Source organism: Mirounga leonina, unplaced genomic scaffold (genome assembly GCF_011800145.1).
Source record: "Mirounga leonina isolate KUSES-001 unplaced genomic scaffold, KU_Mleo_1.0 Mir_151, whole genome shotgun sequence".
Classification (NCBI taxonomy): Eukaryota; Metazoa; Chordata; class Mammalia; order Carnivora; family Phocidae; genus Mirounga; species Mirounga leonina.
The window spans coordinates 855,202-876,640 of NW_023270377.1; the positions used below are offsets into that span (position 1 = coordinate 855,202).

The following is a 21,439-nucleotide window of genomic DNA, read 5'->3' on the forward strand; positions in this document are numbered from 1 at the left end:
CCTTGACATGTTGATGATTTAAAGGCCCAGGCTATGTCAGGGTCATGCTTACAGACAGAGAATCTCCATCCCATGACGGCTCTCCCCGCTGCTGGTGAGAGCCTACACTACTGCTCATTCCCATACGGGAATGGAGGACAGTGCCCCCACCAGGTCCCTGGCCAGGTGGGCTGGGCTGGGGCTTAGGAGTGTGAGTCAGAGGGTAGCTCTGTGACTTCCGCTGACCTCACCCTTGCATGGCCCCCAGCGCGGGGCTGCCCGGCCCTCTTCATCCTGGGCCTCTGCGTCGGGGCAGGGCCTTGCTCTGGCGCCCTGCCGGGGGCTAGGAGACCGCAGGGCCCCGGGGGCTCTGAAGAGGCCGTGCCTCAGAGACACATTTGGCAGCATTTTTCTGTGGAAACAGACGCTTGAAGGTGGTTCTGTTCCTGGGACCCCCTAGAAGCTTCCCTGGGAAGGCAAGGCCAGACTCTGGCCCTGCAGGGACCTGTGTGCCTCCGCAGACCCCAGCTGCCAGCCTCAGAGCAGCCACAGAGCATCGGCCCAGAGTCAGAAGGAGAAGGGCTGTGTCTGGGGCCATGTCTGGGGTGGTGTCGTGCCGACCTGTCAGCCCCCTGCAGGGCGGGCGGCTCGGCCTCCGCCTTGGGAGACTCACCCGTGTGTCATCAGGTCTTCAGCAGCTCTAGCTTTAGCGAAAACAAGATTTTTCTGTACCTTTGTGGTTCCTGGTGGGGCCGGAGGCTCTGCGTGCCCCAGCACCGTGAGACTGTCCCCCAGTGCCTGTTACTGCACTCCTGCCCACAGGGACGCTCAGCCTTGCCTGGGAGCCCGGGGTGGCCCTGTGCCGTGCCTCCCTCCTCCCAGGCCTCCCCAGGGTCCCCCAGGCTGCTTCCCTTCCACACACCCCACTCCGATCGTGGCACACGGGGAGTTGACTGCAGTCTGGTGTACTGGGTGAAGCCCTCTGGTCCCTCGCTGCAATCCAAGGCCTGCTTGGAGAGAGGGCTGCCCGCCCCCACCTGCCCCTGTTCCAGGGTCCCCTCCGGGTGCATTGGTCTGGGCACGTAGGGCAGGTGGGGGAATGCGCAGGGATGAGGTGTCATGTGCACCCCCCAACAAGCGCAACCCTGTTGTTCCCCCTGCGACCCCACGTCCTCAGCCCAGATGCTCCCACAGGGAAGCCAACCCACCTCCTTCCACCCTCCCGTCTCACCCGAATCTTGCTGCACATGCTGCTCTGTTCACACACTTCTGGCCTGTGAACTTCCAGGGCCCAGGGACAGCCCTGTTGAGTGGGCATGGGCCCCCCGGGGCCTACGTCCTTGGGGAGCTGTGTTCTTGGTGTGAGTGTGAAGCTGACCTTCCAAGGGATGTGAAGGTCAGCTTCATGCTCACCAAGGCTGTCCCAGAGCAGGCCTGGTGGCTTTGGCATCCCACTCATTTTTCACGGTGCCCGGTGGCCGGGCCGGGGGGTCACAGCTGCAGAACCTCTGCCCCGGGCAGCGCTGGGCTCCAGCAGCAGTTTCTCTCCTGCTTTTTGTCCTTTTAGTTCCTAAAATTTTCACCAGGTAGTGCATGTACATGTAGCGCCCAAGGCGATGGGCCAGGAGGCTCCTGGAGGGACGACTCCTGCTCAGCCCTCCCTGCATTTGCTTCTGGTGTTGGCCCCCTGCTCATGCCCGTCTGCTCACACGGAGATCTGTCCAGTGTCTGTTTGTATCTAATGTAAAGGTTCAGCTGTTCCGTAGCATCGCTCCAGCAGACACCCCCACCGTCCCCAATGCTCCAGCAGAGACCCCCGCCATCCCCCACACTCCAGCAGAGACCCCCCGCCATCCCCCACGCTCCAGCAGAGACCCCCGCCGTCCCCCACGCTCCAGCAGAGACCCCCCACCCCTGCCGTCCCTGACGCTCCCGCAGAGATCGCCGCCCCCCCACACCATCCCCACTGCTCAGCAGTTTGGATGTGTTTCTTTATCATTGTCTGATGTCCGTGTGAGACATGCCCATGCCATTCCCATTCTCTACCGTCTGTGGTCTGTCGTTCTCTCTGGAAGCTTACAGAATCTTCCCGTTAGCCCTCAAGTGCTGACATGTCACAGTTTGCTTGGTGTGTGACTTTCTCCGGCCGGCGGGGTGGGTGGTGGGTGCTTTGAGTTTGGAGACTCGCAACTGGCAGTCCTGGGAGGTTTTCTCGAGTTCTCTCTCAGTGGCTCCTTTTCACTGATCCTCAAGTCTTATCTCTCCCCTTTCCTGGAAAATTACTTAATTCCAGCCTTTAGGTTTACTTTTAAAGTTTGTGTTTTCATATTTTTAATTTCGAAGAACTCTCTTATTCATTAAATGATCCTTTTAAAAATAGCATTCTCCACCCATTCGTGGGCATAGCAACTTTTCTTTCTGAGAACATTAATTACAAGGAATTTAGAAAATACTTTCCTTCTCTTCCCCGCACTGTTTCGTGCTGCCATGTTCCTTTCCTGGTGGTTTTAGCGTCTGTTATTTCTTGCTGGAGGGTGTGGTCCTGGCAGGTCTCCCCAGGTTCTTGGCTGGGGAGGTCCACGCACAGGGGTCCCAGGGCTAGGCTTCTCGGGTGTACCTCAACCCCCTCCCTTCATCAGGTGCTCCATGCCCGCTCTCTTCCAGGCCGTGGGCCCCCAGGCTGGGCAGGGCTCACTCTCTCCTGCCTGGTGGTGGGGGAGGTCCGGGCCCTGGATGTCTGCAGGGGGAGGGTGGGGGCCTGGGGGTCTTCACGAGTCTGCAGTTCTGCAGACTGGTGGCCTAGAGAACAGAGACATATTATCTCCCGGTCTGGAAGCTAGAAGTCCGAGATGAGGTGTGAATAGGGCTGGTTCCTTCTGCGGCCATGTTCTGGGCTTTGTCTGCTGTCCACCTTAGCCGTTCTTTGGCTTGTAGACGCATCGCCCCGATCTCTGCCTTTGTCTTCGTGTGATGCTCTCCTTGTGTGTCTCTGTCTAACTGTTCTCTTTTGTAAGGACTCCATATTGAGTTCGGGGCTCACCTGACTCCCGTGTGACCTCATCTTCATCAGTCACATCTGCAAGGACCCCGTCTCCAAATAAGGTCACATTCTGAGGTCCTTGGGTTTAAGACTTCAACACAGAGATTTTGAGGGGACATAATTCAACCCATAGCAGGTTTAATGCTGGCTTTCCACCAACACCCGTTTTTGGTCCCCCCCCCACCCCCCCCGCCGGAAGCCAGCCTTCAGAGGCACGGAGAGTCTTTCTGGGTCCCACTGAGTGGATTGCCTTGTTTCTTGTTGGGCTCCAGATTTCCCGGACTTGCTAAGCCAGGCTGCACTCGTCCTGTCGGCTGTCTTGTCCAAGAGTTGTGGTGTTTCTCGTCTGTAGCCGCCCTCTCCAGTCCCTTGTCCCTGTGGATTAGCACTGCATGCAGGTGTCCCTTAGTGGGATTTTGGAAGGGAGAGGTTTCGGTCACCAACCAGAAGTAGCTGTTCTGCCTTTCTGGATATTGTTTCTAATTCATGTCTCCCTTTTTCTCAAGGTGTCTCCGAGCTCACTCGGGCTCCCAACACTGCTAAGGGTGACCCACAAAGCCCGGAGAGATGGCTGGGGCCTCCGTGAAGGTGGCGGTACGCGTCCGCCCCTTTAATTCCCGGGAGATGAGCCGAGACTCCAAGTGCATCATTCAGATGTCTGGAAGCACCACAAGTGAGTATTGGTGACGGGGTGTCCGTGGGTGGCTCGTCGCTCGGGGCCGCACGTCCTGGCCTGCCCAGCCAGACACGGCGGCCGGCCTGGCCCCCCCAGCTCCCTCCTCGTCCACATGGTGGGTTGGTTCCCTGGGCTGGCAGGGGCAAATGACCACAAATGGGGATGACTCCAACCACAGTTCTGAAATCAGGCCGATGTCTGAAATCAGGGTATTGACAGGGTCGTGCTGCCTCTGACCTTCGAGAGGAGGCTCCTCCCTGCCTCCTGTGGCTTCTGCTGGTCCGGCCATCTTGGCCCGTAGCCGGCCTCAGCACGCGGCTTCACATGGGAACACTGACCAGCCGGCAGGTGGGCGGGGGTGGGCTAGATGGGGGATGGGCCCTCAGGAGGGCACTTGTGAGCACTGGGCCTGTGTGTGAGAATCACTGAAACCAGTCCTCCACGGTGTGTGGACTAACTAGCATGTGAATACAGACTTGAAACACCAAAAGAGAAAAGAACGCTGATCCCTGGATTTAGGACCCGCCCTGCTCCAGTATGACCTCACTGTGACAGCTAATTTCACCTTCAAAGACCCCATTTCTAAAGAAGGTCACCCTCTGAGGCTCAGGATGGGCATGGATTGGGGGGGCACACTTTCCGACCCAGTACATGAGGTTACGGATTTCTCGTCTTGTTTCAGCTGCCCTGCATTTATACATTTATACGTTATCTTATTCAGCCTGTTCTTTTGCCTTGTTTGTGATTGTAGGTCATCTCCAACCGTCCTGAGGAGGGGGAGGCCTGCAGTCCCCAGGCTAATAGGCGGTAGGAAGAGAGGGAATGACATTGTGGTGCTCAGGGAGGCAGATGGGCCCTGACAGCCTTCGTTAGCTCACAGGCTGCTGGAGGGAGAGAGCACCCACTCTGAGCCTCGCCTTTGCTCTTTTGGCTTGAAATTTTGGATCAAATTGGCCCCGCATGCAGACGAGTGGCCAGATTCTCACAACCCGAGCAGCACCCTGGGAGACCCTCCTGACCCCCGTCCACCTTTGCTTCCAGCACGGAGGTTAGCGGGGCTTGTTTCGGGTCCCACCAAAACCGAGCCAGGGTCTGGGTTATGTCTCCAACTGATTAACAGCCTGCCCCCACGCTTGTGACTTAGAACAAGAATTCTGGGCTCAGCAGGTGGTTGGCTCCTGGGGTCCCTCGGGCAGTGACCACGGCTGTCACGGCAGGCTCGGGGGTACAAGCCGTACCATGTGCTCAGCGCCGGCTGCTCGCTCACACTTCATCCCGATGCTGTAGGATGGATGGCAGGTCTCACCTCCCACGTAACCTACCCCACCTGCTATCCAGGTTCAGAGGGAGGGGCTGGCCAAGGGGAGAGGCACTCAGCGCCAAGAGCAGCTGCCTCCCTAGACCTGTTGAGGGGGTGAGGATTCAGGTGTCTCTAGAATGTTCTGAGCACCTGTAGGCTCTGTGGGAAGGGGTGGGGGCTGGGAGGTGGTCTTTTCAGAAGCCCGTGGAGCTCTGTGGTCCTTCATCCTGGGTGGGCAGGTCGTGGATGCCCTGCTCAGAGCTTGTTTGGGGGCCGTGGGCACAGTGTGGCCATGCGTATCTGAGGTTTCGTCATGGCTCTTAGGAATGGTGTTGCCTCCACTGGGTCCCTGGAAGCAGACCCTGACGTGAAGATTCGGGTGCCAAGGGTTTATTGAGGAGGTGATCCCAGACTACGTGGGGAGAGAACGTGGACGTGGGGAGGAAGCTGTGGAGGGCGCTGATGCATGGGTAACCGCCACAGACAGCGGCGCTCGGGTCGCTGGGACTCTCTAACATGGAGAATGCATTTCTGCAGTGTCCTCCCCGAGGCTGGCTGCTTGTCCGACATCTCCCCCAGTGTGAGCCGAGGGTTGGTCCAGGCGCCTGGTTTCCTTGTGACCAGAGAGGTGCTCAGGTGGTGTGACTCATGCCTTGAGGTGGGAAGCCAGGTGCTGCCCAGAAACTGTGACCCTGGCTGGGAACCATGACATCTTGGGTGAGAACTGTGACTCCTGGATGCAAACCATGGCCTCTGGTGGGAACTGTCACCCCAGGTGGGCATTGTGACCGAGGGTTGGAAATGTGACCCCTGGTGAGAACCATGACCTCTGATGGGAACCATGACTCCTGGTGGGAACTGTAATCTCTGATGAGAACTGTGACCCCAGGGTGGGAACTGTGACACCTGGTGGGAACTGTGATCTCTGGTGGGATTTGTGATCTCTGGTGGGAAGTGTGACCCCTGGTGGGAACCCTGACCTCTGGTGGGAACCCTGACTTCTGGTGGCAACTGCGACCCCTGGTGGGAACTGTGACTTTTGGTGAGAAGTGACCCCAGGGTGGGAACTGTGACCTTTGCTGGGAGCTGTGACCCTGGGTGGGCAGAGGACATGTGCCCAACGAGCTGACAGGGTCTGCCATGTCACTGTTGGGTGACCCCGGACATCAACAATGAGTGTGGGGACCCCTATTCCCTCCTGAGGCCTGGCCCATCACCTTGGACAGTCGCTGAGGGTCTTGGCAGGAGGGGCTCACAGGTGACCACACCGTCTGGGAGCCTGCAGAATACAGAACAACAAATCAGAGTCAGACCTGTCTCCCCTGGAGCTTGGGAGTGGTCTCGGACGGGGTGGGATGGGCGTCACGGAAGCAGACAGCTGGAGGAGATGATGAGCTGTGGGGGTGAAAACCCTGACCCGCCTCTGGCCTGAGAGACAGAGACGCAGAGACACAGAGAGATGGAGAGAGGGAAGGAGTGTCAGAAGAATGGGTAATTGAGACAGTCACTCAGGGAGCTGTATTCATCTTGGAGAAAACAAAGCAGTGATGGTACTGGTAGAAAGTGCTAGAAGCCATGTCAGAAGTGTGGGTGAAGGCTGAGGGCGCCCAGAGGAGAGGAGGATGACCTCTAGCCCTTAGCGCGGGAAAGCTTGTCTGTGGAGTGGGGTCAGCGGGCAGGATGGGCTTTCCTCCGAGCGACCCTGGGGCAGAGTGGGGCGGGGGGTCCCCTGAGCCAGCCCGAGGTGCACAAGCATGGAGCTGTTTGGGTGACAGCTCACAGCCACCTTGTCAGTGTACGTGGGGCCCGTGAGAAGGGGCGGGGACGGTGCTCCACGCGAAGGCTGCGCAAGGCCTCAGGGGCCAGGCCGCGAGTTCAGCAGGGAGCACTTGCCCAGCGAAGCAGCAGTGGAGGCCCGGTGATTCGACCGCGTGGCGTCTGGCCGCATACTTGCTCGTCGGCACCTGGCGCCAGGCCATGAGAGTCAGGGCAGGAGGCCGTCCGGCCCTCCCCGCTCCACCCTGCCGGGATGTGACTTGCTTCTTGGATCTCAAAACTGGGTGCTCACGGGAGATGCCGGGTCCCGGAACATGCTGCTCGAAGCTCCATCCTGACACACAAATTAGAAACATTCACAGCTAAACGTAATTTGTCTTCCCGTGTTCATCACCTGTATGAATGATTCCCTTCACTTGAACATTTCAGATTTGGCAAGTTTGAGAGCCAGCCAAGCTGTGCACAGGGTAAGCTTCGTCCGTGCGTGGCAGGCTATAGCCTAAGTTACTCAGGACTGCAGACGTCCTGTGTGTATCCCCACATCCCCACTTCACAAGAGCACAGACTTGGGGACCTCTGGAAGGGTTTCCTGTCTTCTGAGTCCTTCCGGCCACGCAGGGCCTACCTCTCCAGCCTCTTGTGCCCACTGCAGGCCAGCCCTCACCCCCAGGCCCTCTGCACCGATGGGAAGTCTGTTTCCTGGGGACAGATGAGCTGTGACAGAAGTGATTTTCCCAGAGACCAGCAGTGTGAGATCAAGGTGTCAGTGGGGTTGGTTCCTTCTGAGGCTCTGAGAGAATCCACTCCTGGCCTGTCTCCTGCCTGTGGTGGCTGCCACAGGCCTGGGCTGGCCTCCGTCCTCACGTGGGCTTTTCCTTGCGCGTGTCTGTCTGTCTGTCTCTGGTGGACCCCACTTCTTATAAGGACCCCGGTCACTGGATTTACAGCCCGCCCTAATTGGCATGATCTCATCTTTACTAATCTCATCTGCCAAGACCGTGTTTCCAAAGAAGGTCACATGCTGAGGTTCCAAGTGGATGTGAATTTGGGGAGGATGCTACTCACCCAGGACAGTGCCTCTGGAGCGGAGGGGACTAGACCAAGGCCACAGGGCCAGTGCATCCAGGGCCTGCCCCCAGCCTACTCCAGGCCCCACAGGCTCACGCCCAGCCTTCCTGCCTCCAGCCCTCCTCCTGGATCCTGGCAAGCTGGTCCTAGTGTGATTTCAGGCAGTGACCACCATTCTGGATGGCCCCCTGGAACATTCCAGACCCTTCTTCTCTGCTCATAGTGGTCTTTCTCCCAAAGGCCCTTGTCAACCAGCAGCCCTGTGCACAGACCCAGGTGTTGCAAATGCCTAACTCATCTAAGCCTCCATCTGCTGTCACTGTTCTAGAATGTTCTAGGTTCCAAATAGAGTGAGTCTGGGAATGGAAGTCCACAGAAGGGAGCTCGGCTGTGGCTGTGGAGTTGGTGGCACCCTCAGGCCTGTTCACGGTGTCCGCAGAGGAGCCCTGGAGGCCGCTGGGCCGGGGCAGCAGCCTCATCCTAGGGGGCGGGTGCCTGTCTGTCCTGCCAGCCCCGTCCGGGACAGCCACAGGGCCGGGAGCTGCCTTCTCCCCTGGAGGCCCGCCACCCGTTAGAGTTGCGATGGGTGTTCTGGTGGTGGCCTCGTGTGCTGTCCCCATAGTCCCACAGGGATGAGGATGGTTTCCAAGGCCCAGACAGGGAGACCTGGGCTCTGGGAGGCATGTCATCATTTGTGGCTGCCTGGGAAGAGCAGGGCGGACACGGGGCCCCTTCAAGTGGTCAGCAAACATTTGCTGAGCACGAGCCTTATGAGGCTGCAGTCTGGCGCCCCAGGAGAGCAGGACAGAGGCTCTTACTGCCCTCGGGGCGACGCTCCAGTGGGGAGGTGGGCAACGCACACATCAGCGCCAGATGGACCTGGACTGGCAGGGCCAAGGGCTGTGCCTTGCAGCATCAAGAAGGGGCGCAGTGATGGGGCGCAAGGGCTGGCAGGGGGCTGGGGGCCACATCCGACAGCCAAGGAGCCTTCCTGGTCAGTTGGGAGAAGGTGAGGGGGTGAGCGCTCTTGTGGGTGAGGAATGCCAGTGCCCGGGTGTGGAACTAACTGTTCCCTGAGACCCCGCCGAGGTTCTGGTCTGCTGCGGTGGGCTGTCTCCAAATCCTGCAAGTGCGGAGCAGTGGCCTGCTGGTAAATCAGCTCACCTGTGCGTGTGCTCACACACGTGCATATGCATGCTCACACTCGTGTGCACACACGCACATGCTCACACTCGCGCGCACACATGCACACATGCATGCTTACACATGCACACACGCACGTGCACACATGTGCACACATGTACACACATGCACACATTCATGCTCACACACGCACACACATGCATGTGCACACACACCCTCATACACATGCACACACGCACACACATGCACATATTCATGCTCACACACACTCACGCCCTCATGTACATGCACACACACACGTGTGCACACATGCACACACGCACACACACATACACACATGCACACATGCGTGTGCACACACACTCACACCCTCATACACATGCACACACGCACGTGCGCACACATGCACACACGTACACACATACATGCTCACACACATGTGTGTGCACACACACCCTCATACACATGCACACACGCACGTGTGCACACATGCACACACGTGCACACATACATGCTCACACACATGCGTGTGCACACCCACTCACAGCCTCATATACATGCACACATGCATGTGCGCACACACACGTGTGCCTGACTTCCCTGATATAAATACTCTCCCTGTGGCCAGTTTAACAAGAGGCTCACATAATTCCTCAGCATTTAGACCCTGGCGGTGCTGGAAGGAGCCCGCACAGCTCGCACTGGCTTGTGGACAGAAAATGGCTTCCGTCAGTCCTTCCTCCCTGCCTCCCTTCCCTGTTCAAGCTGGGGCCCTCACCAGCCACGTCTTTGTCCCTGGCAGGTGCCCATGCCTTGTGCACTCTGTATTGTACGCCCTTTGGACGGGCCCCAGCTCCCCCCGGCCTGGCGGGAGCATGCCCCGGGAGGACCCCTCCTCCTTCCTCAATCCCACACAAGGAGAAACTCAAGAGTCTGGCAAAGGAAGCCCTCTCTCTGGCAAAGCGGCTCTGTCCCAGTGTGCGGCAGGCTGACTGCGGGCGGCGGTGTGCTGGTCAGTGCTGGGGAGGGTTTGGAGGTGCCAGTGAGGAGCCAGGCCCAGGTGGACCCTGGGTTCCTGTCTGACTGTGCCTGGAGCTCAGGTCCATCTGTAATGACAGGGTACGTCTCAAGACCCCATGGGGCCCCCAGGGGGGAATGGGGATAGGTGACAGGCAGGTCCTGAGCACCAGAGCCCCGCTGCCTCATGGCAGACTCTCCTGTGGCCCACTCCTGCCCTTTGTCCCTCACTGTTAGCTGTCCCCGGCCCCCTCGCGCTGCTGTGCTCTGTTCCTGGGAGGGCCCCCACCTCAGGGAGCCCGTAGTCCATGAGAGGTACATGGCAAAAACCCCAGCACCAGGACACAGTCAGAGCGAGGTCAGCACCCAGAACAGGGCAGGGGTCGTGCTGGACACGGGAGCAGGCTAGATGGGGCGGGGGTGAGGCCTGTGCAGGGCGTGGGGAGGGGACCTGGCCCCTTGCCACACGGGCATTGGGGGCCCAGCCCAGGCTTGGCTCAGGAGGTGCTGTGATTGTTGTTTCCACGGCGCTGGCATTATCTGCACTTGGGGTTCCAGTGGCTGCATCCCCAGTCTCAGCAGGAGTTGAAAGCGGGGCAGCTGGCTCTCCTCAGCCTTGCTCCCAGAGGCAGCATGGACGTGAGCTGCTCTAGGCCCCAGGGACAGCGCTGTGACGGTCAGTCCCCTGCTCCTGCCTGCTGGCTTCTCAAACGTGCTGGGTGATCTCCGAGAACACCTAAATCTGGGGTCCAGTTCCCCAAACCAAGTCAGCCCTGGGGACAGGCTGCAGGTGATGCCCATGTTGGAGCAGGGTGCTCAGCAGGAGCAAATGGCCGGGGGACCTGCCCGCAAAGACACTGGGCCTCAGGGTCCTCCATCAACTGGGACTTTGTAGGTTCAGATGGTGGCCCGATGGGAGTGGGGGCCTCGGTGGCTCCTGCCTGGCCACCAAGCACCTGTGGCCTGTGGCTCTAGGGCGTGGGGAATGCTAGGGGCAGGGGTACTTGCAGGCCTGGGGCAAAGCAGCCTCGGGCTGGAGGCCTGCTGGGGTGCTTGGCCGGCCCTGGCCGGTGAATGATGGCACCGCACACATTTGTGACTGCGTTCCTGGTTTGAAGAACTGACATTCTGGACGTGGAGCCTCTGGACAGCACCGCATGCCGCTTGCGGGGGGCGGGGGCGGGGGGCTGTGCAGAGGACAGTGCCAGGGAGCCCGCGAGAGCAGGCTGGGAGGCAGCAGAGGCACACGGGCAGGAGGAACGAGCTGTGTGCCCCGTGACGGAGTCCCGCAGCGGGGACAGCCCATGCTGCGCACACAGGAAGCACACGGGGATGGCGGGCCCGCAGGAAGCAGAGCTCGACCGAGCCCAGATGCCCCAGCCTTCCGGGTGCGTCTAGGACGCGTGTCTGCAGAGCAGATGTGGAAAAGCCCAGAGGGGTGGGGTGGGGAGCAGGGCTGGACCGAGGGGTGGGGGTGGGCTGCGGGGTTTCCGGCTGACCCAGCATCTGCAGGAAGGAGCCATTGTGGGTGCCCTCAGCGCATCTGTGGGCAGCAGGGTCCACCAGACAGAGGAAAGGGGCACACAGGCTTGTCTGCCTGGAATTGGAGCCCTGGCCCCATCCCATCGGGGGGCTGGCTTGTCTGGGGCCAGAGGCCTCTGAGGACCGCACCTCGCCGCCTTGTGGCGCCTGTCTGGGGGGCAGGTACACATGCTGATCGCCTCTCCCCCCAGCAGAGTGTTAACTGCCATGCCCATCCTCTCTGCAGCCATCGTTAACCCTAAACAGCCCAAGGAGACACCCAAAAGCTTCAGCTTCGACTACTCCTACTGGTCGCACACCTCGGTAAGCCCTGGGCTGGGGTTCAGGGGGCTGGGCCGCAGCAGTGCAGATGCTCCACCATCCCTGCATGTGTCTCTCTAAACAGGGCCGCTGCTTGGGCAGGGGAGGGAGGGACAGGTGTGAGGCCCAGGGAGGGGGCCAGCGGTGCCTGCTCGGGGGTGGGGGGGGAGGACTACTTTCCCAAGGCCCTTGTGTGTGAAAGGTCACGCTGAGCAGTGACATGCATTGTTAGGGTAACCCCCTGGGGCCTCCCTAAAGCAATCCTCTGTTAGGAGAGCATCTGGACACGACACGGTAGTCTGGTCGCTGGGCTCCCTGGGCCTCCAGGCCCTGCCCTTCCAGCCCCACCTGTCCTCACTCCCAAGGCCGCCTCGATTTTGAGCACTGTGTCTCATGCTCCTGCCTCTGAGCCCTGGTACAGGCGGTTCCCTCTGCTGAAATGCCCTTCTGCCCTGGCCGCCCCGCCCCGCCTGGCCAGCTCCTTCCAGTCCCTCCCTCGGGAAGCTGCACCCTGCTGAGCAGGGTTGGGTCCCCTCTGCAGGGAGTGGGAGAGGGGGTGGGGGGCAGGTGTCCTTCCGCACTGCACTGCCCGTGGCGCCTGTGAGGCCCCCAGCTGCTGAACACGGCGGGCCAAGCCCCCCACCCAGCCTCCTACAGCTGCACCGCCTCCTGTCTTCCAGCCTGAGGACATCAACTACGCCTCCCAGAAGCAGGTGTACCGGGACATCGGCGAGGAGATGCTGCAGCATGCCTTTGAGGGCTACAACGTGTGCATCTTCGCCTACGGGCAGACGGGGGCTGGCAAGTCCTACACCATGATGGGCAAGCAGGAGAAGGACCAGCAGGGCATCATCCCCCAGGCATGCGGGCTGGGGGCAGGGTGGTGCGGGGCCTCGTAAGGGCCAACCAGACAGGGCTGCACCAGCCGGGACGGAAGAGCCCAGCAGGGCGCCCCAGGAGAGGAGCCCCAGGGGGAAGGGAGCCAGGAAGGAAGGTAAACTGGGAGGGTGGGGGGGCAGGAAGAGGCTGGAGCCCAGGCCCTGTCATGGGGTGCTGGAGGGGCAGAGCCACTGGCATGGCTGACCTTGCTCTGGGGGGCTGTGAGGGCTGGTGGTCTGGGCAGGGAGAGATGCCCGGACAAGGGGCAGCCTTCAGTTAACTGAAGGCTGAGACACAGATGCCTCAGATACTGCTGGGACGCTGGCTGATACCCTGCCCAGCCCCCCTGGATCTGAGCTGGTCAGGGCTTGAGCTGGCCAGGGCAGGGGAGAACGCCAGGTAGTCTGTAGCATGAGAGACTCCCACCCACTCCGTGCAGACAGAGATGGCGCTCAGAGTGTAGGAAAGGATCAGATATCATCCATGAGCACTCCATGACTTAAGCAGAAGACAGCTGCTTTTTGGGTCCAGGCTTTCTCAATGCTTTGGAGATGGACTATTAGGGAGCAAGGGGGCCCGGAGAGCTGTGTCCAGCCTGGGCTCAGGCTGCCCACAGCACCCGGGGGACAGGCCTTCAAGAACAGCCCCGTTGTCCCCATCGTCTGACGCTATGTCCTTGGCCCTGCAGCTCTGTGAGGACCTGTTCTCCCGTATCAACGACACAACCAATGATAACATGTCCTACTCCGTGGAGGTAGGGCTCCCCGAGTGTCCGTGACTCCAGCATGGGGCGGGCGGGGGGGGGCTTCCAGGCATGGACAGCAGTGCTTTTCCGATTTAAAGCAAGTCCCCAGCACTGGTTGGTACCCTGAGCTTGTCACTCGCTCGTGCACGCAATGTCAGCGTACCCGCTCCAGACAGGGAGAAGTGCTGGGCACGGAGGAGCGAGGGATGATCCTCTGCTCCGCGAGTGTTTACTTAGTGCTCTGTGCCAGGTGCAAGGACAGGTGTCTCCGAGCTGCATAACCCGGTTCTGCTGTGGCCACGGTGGCCCCAGGGTGTCCCTGCTGGACAGGCCCACAGGACGGCTGTGGGTGGGGGGAGGCCAGCAGGAGGGGCTGGGCTGACACCCCAGCTCATGCACTCATACAGGGGATGGGAGTCCTCGGCACGCCTCCCCCTACCCAGCAGGCCGCCCCCATACCTCTATCCCAAGAGTCCTGATGACGGCCCTACACCCCCACCTTGGGGGGTCCCTGCTGGTGGCCCCCATGCCCCCTGTACTCCTCACCTGGGAGCTCCTGATAGCCCTTGCAACCCCCCTCCACCTTGGGGGTTTCTGATGAAGGCCCCCACTCCTCCTATCCTGGGGGTCCTTGATGGTGACCCCCGTTGCCCCCTGGCACCACACCTGGGGGGGTACCTGATGGAATGTCTCTGCCCTGCAGGTCAGCTACATGGAGATTTACTGTGAGCGTGTCCGTGACCTCCTGAATCCCAAGAACAAGGGCAACCTGCGTGTGAGAGAGCACCCGCTGATGGGGCCGTACGTGGAGGACCTCTCCAAGCTGGCTGTCACTTCCTACAATGACATTCAGGACCTCATGGACTCAGGGAACAAGGCCAGGTGCGTGCCGGGTGGCTCGCCCATCCTCCCCGTGCCCACTGCTGCAAACCTCTGAGGAAGGCCCGGTCCCTGGGGCGCCTGTTGGCCTGCCCACGGCGTCTGTCCAAGCCCCGCCGTGGAGGGGTGGGCCCCATGGATGAGGCCACAGAGGGCACATGCCGGCCTGAGAGGGACCTCCAGATCCCCCACCCCATCTCCTACACAGGGGCTGCTCCTCTTGGGGGGCTGGTTTGTGCCCTGGGGGGGACTGGTTGTCGTCTGTGGTGGCTCCCCGGGGGGCCCTCCCCATGGGCAGCTGCCCTGTCGGGCTCCGTGGTCAGGAGGACCAGCCTTGCCTTCTCCAAGGACAAACGGCCCTCTGGACAGGGCACAAGGTAGGGGCTCTCGGGGAAGGGCCGACCGCAAGGCATAGCCGAGCACAGGCAGTCCGTCTCCCTGGCTGCGCTGCCCGGGTGGTCACGGCAACAGTCCCCCTCTCTGCCACCCGGGGGCTCCGGGAGGGTGAGGGTCCTCCTCGCTGTTGCGGTGCCGTGAGGGTGCTGTTGTGATGAGGCCTCTCCCTGCTGGGGGCTGTCTGACAGTGAGGTCTCTGCATGTCAGCAGCGCTGGGACCAGCCCCAGGCCTCTCCGCAGGCTGCCTTGGGCTTTGCCCCCTCCCCAGACGGGGACAGAGGGTGGGCGCCCCCTCTCCCTCCTGGGTGGGGCTTTTCCACATCATGGTCCAGGAGGACCCCCGGCCAGGCAGTTGGGCGGGGGCTGTCTGGGCTGCGCGGAGCCCCTGTGACACCTGAGTCCCAGGCTGCAGCTGGTGGCCAGGCGGGGCTGAGCCCTGCTCGTGCTGTGACAGGGGGCACGGTCACCACGTGACATGCCCCATGACCTGGCCCGGCTGGCTAGCACCATCAGCCACTCTCACGCCCGACCACAGGATGACGGGTAACCCCATGCGGCTTCTGTCCCCCCAGGACCGTGGCGGCCACAAACATGAATGAAACCAGCAGCCGCTCCCATGCCGTCTTCAACATCATCTTCACCCAGAAGCGCCATGATGCGGAGACCAACATCACCACAGAGAAAGTGAGTTGTGGCCTTGGCAGAGGGGGGCCGTCTGGGAGGGGGGCAGGGGGCAGTCCCATCGGGCAGGACGAGGAGGCCAGGGTGACCATCGGCCTGCAAGGCGTGTGCCCACCCCCAGCCTGGCGTGGGCCTCCAAGAAGTTGGCCCGGCCCGCAAGGCCACCTCTTCTCAGCGTTTGGCACGGCTGGGGCGTGGAGGGGGCTGGGAGGGGAGGGTCCGCGGACCTGGCGTCTGCCTCCGTCTGCCTCCTGCCAGGAGTTGTGGTGGAGACTGGGGGCTGAGGAGGGCTGTCCCCAGAGCTGCGCCACTGTGGATGCTGGTGGCCCTCGGAGGCTGGGGGCCGCGGGTTGAGTGAGTGCCTGTCACAAAGGTGACTGTGGGCCCTGGCCGACTGGCAGGAGCCGGGGCCCCGGCATCCACAAACACAAAGCCGAGGCTGTGCTGCCCGGGGAACCAGCCCGCCCACAGCCCCAGCCCTGGATGCCTTTCCCACACGCCTTGGCATCGCCGGTGGCCCAGGAGGGCACCGTCTCCTGGGGCCTCTATCCAGACACGTAGTCTCTGTGCTCCCAGGAGGGCGGCAGGGCAGGCTCAGAGCCTCTTCCTGTCCATCGGTGGCTCTGTCCCTTGGTGTCAGGTTTTCTCCGTGTCATCTTCCCTGACCCATGGTCCAGGCCTCCTCCTGGGGCACCTCAGCCACCTCCCGACAGGCAGCACTCTCTCAGGCAGCACCCCAGGGTCTGCAGGGTGTCTGGGAGAAGTTGGCCCCACTTAGTCCCCAGTCATGCCAGGGTCACCTCAGCCTGGTGCCATTCTCCCCAAGAGTCACGATGGCCCAGTGGGTCTGGGTGGGCAGAGAGCGCGAGCTGGAACAGGGTGGACCTAGCTGTGGGCCACCCGCTGTGACCGTCCTCCCTGCTGTGGGCTCTGGGCACCAAGAGGGTCTCCTGACTGTTAATGTCTGGGCAAGTCCTATCTGCAGTGGCCACGGATCGGGAGGGCTTGGGTCTTTCTGGAACGCGTGTGAGGCAGCTGAGCGGCGGCTGGGGTGCTGGAACTGGGTTCAGATCCCACCACAGCTGATGAGCCCATCTGTGGAAATGGGACAGGACACACCTGGGGAGCTCTGGGGGGAATTCTGTGCCAACACATGAAGAGCGCCCCACGTGATGAGACCAGCACAGCGGCAGCATCGGGCGTTTTAGGGGTGAGGGGCACGCAGCCTCTTGGGGAGGTGGGCTTTGACCTTAGGCAGAGTCTCGGACGAGCTGTGAAGGGAGGGACACTGTGCAGGGTTAGAAACCGTCAGGCCTGGGGAAGGGCTTGGCCGTGGCTCCTCAAGTGTGTGCTTTAGGCCGTGCTGGGAGGAGGTGGGCACCCCCATAGGGGCCCTGCGGCGTCTCCTGCATATGACACACTTGCCATTTCAGGTGAGCAAAATCAGCCTGGTGGACCTGGCCGGGAGTGAGCGGGCCGACTCCACAGGAGCCAAGGGCACACGTCTCAAGGTAGGAGCCAGGCTGCCATGTCTGTGATCCTGGGCCTCGCTCATCTGGCGGATCGCATCTCTGAGCTGGGCTCGCTCCAGGGTGGGCTGGGCAGGAGGGCTCCTCTTGGGGCTGCAGGTGGGGCCACCCCCACCCAGGGTGAGCTCGGGCAGGGAGAGCAGGGGGCACGGGAGGAGGTGGGAGGAGGCCGGTAGCCAGAGGGCAGCGCCTGGCACACTGCTAGGGGTTAACAAGGACAGAGACCCTGGCAGGAAAGCTGGGCCTTTCACAGGCCCTCGCAGTAACTTGGCCCTGGTGTGTGGCTTTCGTGTCAGAACACGGGCTGCGAGGCAGACAGTTCTGGTCAAAGCAGTCTTCGGTGTCAGGAGAGAGAGTTTTCACGTTCCAGCCCCATTTTGGCCCCACATTACCTAGTGGGTGGGAAGGGGCTCTGGAAATTGTGCCAGTGGGCCCTGGGGCACGAGTGGGATGTTACGAGGGCTCCCAGGGAGCCTAGGAGAAGCTGGGCAGACTGTACCCCCCTGGCCGGGGTCGGCCTCCACCTGGCTTCTTGCCAGAGCCTCCCATGCTCCAAGGAACCCTGGGGTTAACGGTCAGGGCTCGGCGGCCTTCGCCCCGTGTCACATGGGCCGAGGTCCCAGGGGATCACTCTGGAGCAAGAGGCTCCTGAGGCTTCTGATGTCCTGACTGTCTTCTCTGCACACAGGAGGGAGCCAACATCAACAAGTCCTTGACCACGCTGGGGAAGGTCATCTCTGCTCTGGCCGAAATGGTGAGCTAGCTTTGGGTGTCTAGAACGAGACGGACGGGATGGATTGCGGAGGTGGCTCCCTGCCCTTCCTTCTGGGAGGACACTGGGGGCCTGTCGTAGCCGTGCCAGGCGCTATCTCTATCAAGGTGCCTGGGGTTCAAGGGGAAGCCCAGAGACGTGAAGGGTGTGTGTACCCAGGCTACAGATGGGGTAGCGATCCCTGCCACTCCCTGGAACCTCAGTTTCCCCACCGGTACTGGCCATTCACCAGGACACCCAGGCCTTTGCCCAGAGAAGGACGCATTTTAGGAGGCCCTGACCTTTTCTTAAATCGCTTGGGGTGAGGGAAGAGCTGCTGGGTGACAGCAGCCTGGGAGGTCACACTGTTGTTTGGCCCGTCAGGACCAAGCTGGCCAGCAATGACCAGGTGGTAAGCGATGGACACCTGGCATGTGCTCAGGCCTCTCCCGTTCCTTTGTTCTCTGGAGCCCGCTAGTCCTCCCCTCCGCACATACCTGGGTCCCCAGCCTCACTCCAGGTCCTCAGATTCTGTCTTTTCTCTTCCAGGACTCTGGGCCCAATAAGGTGAGCTGCTTTCTTCAGTTCTGCGGGGAGGAGTCTTCAGCCATTGCGTTGGAGGGCTAGAAGCAAGGACTGCCTTTAGCCCCAGGTGTTCTGTGAAGGGCTTGGCAGCAAAATTACCCTTTCATTTGTGCACCTAGCAGACAAACACATTGAGCCCAACTCTGAGTTGGGCCCTGTGTTAGAACAACACAGCCCTTCAGGGGCCACAGCACGATGGGGGACATAGTAGACACAGAAACAGAATTATGAATTGGTATAAATCCCATAAAGGAAAAAAATGGGCCGTGAGCGTGACTCATGCACAAGAGAGCCTTTAGTCAGTATGACCATGGAAACTTTACAGGACAGGTGGCTTTAGGGCTGAGACCTGAGGAGAGGGGAGGAGCCAGTCAGGCAGAGGGGTACGCACCTGTGCCATGTAGTTGGAAAGCCCAGCGTGAGGTGCTAAAGTGGAAAAATGTTGATTTATGTGAGGAATTGCGTGGGCAGAAATGTGAGGAACTATGTGGGGAAGCATGAGGAACTATGTAAGGAAATGAGAGGAAGTGTGTGATCAACTATGTGGGGAACTGTGTGAGGAAATGTGTTGGGAACTGTGAGGAAACATGGGACGAACTAAGCGAGGATCTGAGAGGAACTAACTGTAGCAACAGTGTGAGTATCTGTGAGGAACTATGTGAATGATTTTGTGAGGAACTATATGGGAAGTGTGTGTGGAATTGTGAACAGTGTGAGGAATTATGAAGTATTGTGTAAGAAACTGAAAACTGAGGAGCTGTGAGAGGAAGGATCTGAAATGGTGTAGGGCAAGTGTGGGAATTCTATGAGGAATTGTAGAGAACTGTGTGGGCAACCGAAATACTGTGCATAGGACTGTGTAAGGAACTATGTGAGGAAGTGTGAGAAATGGGTAAAATGCACAAGGAACTGTAACAGACTGTATTGTGAACTATAGAAAATTGAAATTGGGTATGGCACTCTGAAGAATTGTAACTGTGACAAAATGCGTGTGAAACTGAAGAATTATGAGTAAATGTGTGGACTGAATGAGGAACTGTGGAGAATGGTGTGGGGAGCTAAATGGATAACTGAGGAAACCTGGTCAAACTATGTGGGAACTGCGAGGAACCATGTGAAGACTATGTGAGGAACTCCGAGGAAATGTGAGAGGGAGTGTATGAAATCGTATGGGAATTGTGTGTGGGAACTCTGAGGCACCAGGAACCCTGGTGTGGGGAACCAGGCAGGAACTGTGTGAAGAACTGTGAGGAACGTGACAGTGTGGGGAATAGTTGGAATGGTGTGGGAAAATATGTGGGTATTGTGTGGAGGGAGAACCTTGAGGAACTGTGTGTGGACCTTGAACAACAGTGAGTCACTATGTGAGGAGCTGTGTGGGGAACTGTGTAGGGCAAGTGTGAGGTACTAGTATGGGGAACTGTGCAAGAAGTCTGGAATTCTGTCAAGTATTGCGAGGAACTGTGTGGAATGTGTGAGGAACCACACTGAAATGGGAGAGGAAGTATGTGAAACGGTGCGGGGACCTGTGTCTGTGAACTTGGAGGAGTTCCATGTGGGACTGTGTGAAAAACTGGTGACTTATGAGAGGAATTGTGGGAGGAATTGTGAGGGATTATGTGGGGAAATGTGTAGAGGGAACTGTGTGGAATTATATGAGGAATTCTGCAAGGAACCTGTGGGGACTGTGAGGAACTATGAGAGAAACTGTGTGAAAAACTGAGGGACTGGGAAGAACTGTGTTGAAGTAATGTGTCAAGAACTGTGAGAAAATGAGAGGAACTCTTTGAGGACCTGTAAAGGAACTGTGGGAACAGTATGAGGCAACTTTCCATGGAAGTGTGTGAGGAAGTGTGTAGGGAACCATGTAAGGGACTTTGTGGAACTGTGAGAGGAAGTGTGTGGAACTGTGTGAGGGAACTGTATGGGACTGTGAGGATCTGGGTGGGAACCTATACAGGAAGTGTGTGGGGAACTGTTTGAGGAACTGTGAGAAATAGTTTGAGGATATGCATGAGAAACTGCATGATTCTGAGGATTTCCATGAAGAATTGTGAGGAACTGTGGGAGGAACTATGTGAGGAGTTGTGAGAGGAACTGTGTGTAAGTAATGAATCGTGAGGCACTTCACAGAACTCTAAGAAGGGTGTGAAACTGTGTGGGCAGACTGGGAATTGTGTGAGTGACTTTTGAGGAAATTTTTGGAGAACTGTGAGGAACTCTGGAATGATGGGGGGAACTTTGTGGGGAAGTATGAGGAACTGGGTAGAACTGTGTGAGGGAACAGTGAGGAAGTGAGAGAAACTGACAAACTATGTGTAGAACTGTGTGGGGAGCTGTGTGGAGAATTGTGAGGAATGTATGTGAACTCTGTGAGAAACTGTGTGGAACTGTGAGAGGAAGTATGTGAAATGGTGTGGGGAAGTATGAGGGCTGTGAGGGAACTGTATGCAAAACTATGTGAGGGACAATGAGCAGTCCCTCACACAATTCTCCTCAGTTACTTACAGAGTTCCCCACACAGTCTCTCAGTGCAGTTCTTCACACTGTTCCTGGCACAATTACACACACACACACTTCCCACATAGTCAGTGGGAAAAGGAATGTGAGGAACTATGAGAAACTTTCTGGGGAAATGCATGCAGAACTGTGTAACGGGCTATGTCAGGGATTTGTGTGGAGAAGTGTAAGAAACTGAAGGAATCTGTATGAAAGTGTGTGGGAAATTGTGTAGGATCTGTGTGAAAAGTGTGTGTGTGGAACTGTATATGGCACTGTGTGGACTGTTGGGAACTGTGAGGAACGGTATGAACTATGAGAAACCGTGTGGACCTGGGTGAGAAACTGAAGAATTGTGAGGAACTGTATGTGGACTTTGTGGAACCGTGAAAGGAAGAAATTGTGTGGGGAGCTGTGTGAGGAACTATGAGAGGATCTGAGATGAAAACTATATAAGGCACCAGGTGAATTCTGTGGAGGATGTGAGGAATTATGAGGAACTGTAAGGAAATAGATGTAGACTGTATGAAGAATTTTGAGGAACTCTGTGTGCACTGTGTAAGGAAACGTGGAATGGTGTGGGGGAACTAAGTGAGTAACTATGTGAGGAAACTGAGGAACTGTGAAGAATTGTGTGAAGAACCGTTTGAGGAG

The 21,439-nt window shown here is 58.9% G+C and overlaps 1 protein-coding gene across 17 annotated transcripts in view; it reads left to right on the forward strand.

Moving 5' to 3' along the window:
* The first annotated feature begins 3,578 nt into the window (after positions 1-3,578).
* Positions 3,579-21,439, forward strand: part of KIF1A (kinesin family member 1A) — a 70,256-nt gene continuing 52,395 nt past the window's right edge. For all 17 annotated transcript variants that reach the window (XM_035006713.1, XM_035006719.1, XM_035006722.1 and 14 more), the window contains exons 1-9: positions 3,579-3,692; positions 11,768-11,844; positions 12,522-12,701; positions 13,409-13,474; positions 14,169-14,347; positions 15,313-15,424; positions 16,855-16,932; positions 17,639-17,704; positions 18,251-18,268. In XM_035006713.1, coding sequence (XP_034862604.1) covers positions 3,587-3,692; positions 11,768-11,844; positions 12,522-12,701; positions 13,409-13,474; positions 14,169-14,347; positions 15,313-15,424; positions 16,855-16,932; positions 17,639-17,704; positions 18,251-18,268 — 882 coding nt within the window. In that variant the 5' untranslated portion in view covers positions 3,579-3,586. The remainder of the gene's footprint in view (positions 3,693-11,767; positions 11,845-12,521; positions 12,702-13,408; positions 13,475-14,168; positions 14,348-15,312; positions 15,425-16,854; positions 16,933-17,638; positions 17,705-18,250; positions 18,269-21,439) is intronic.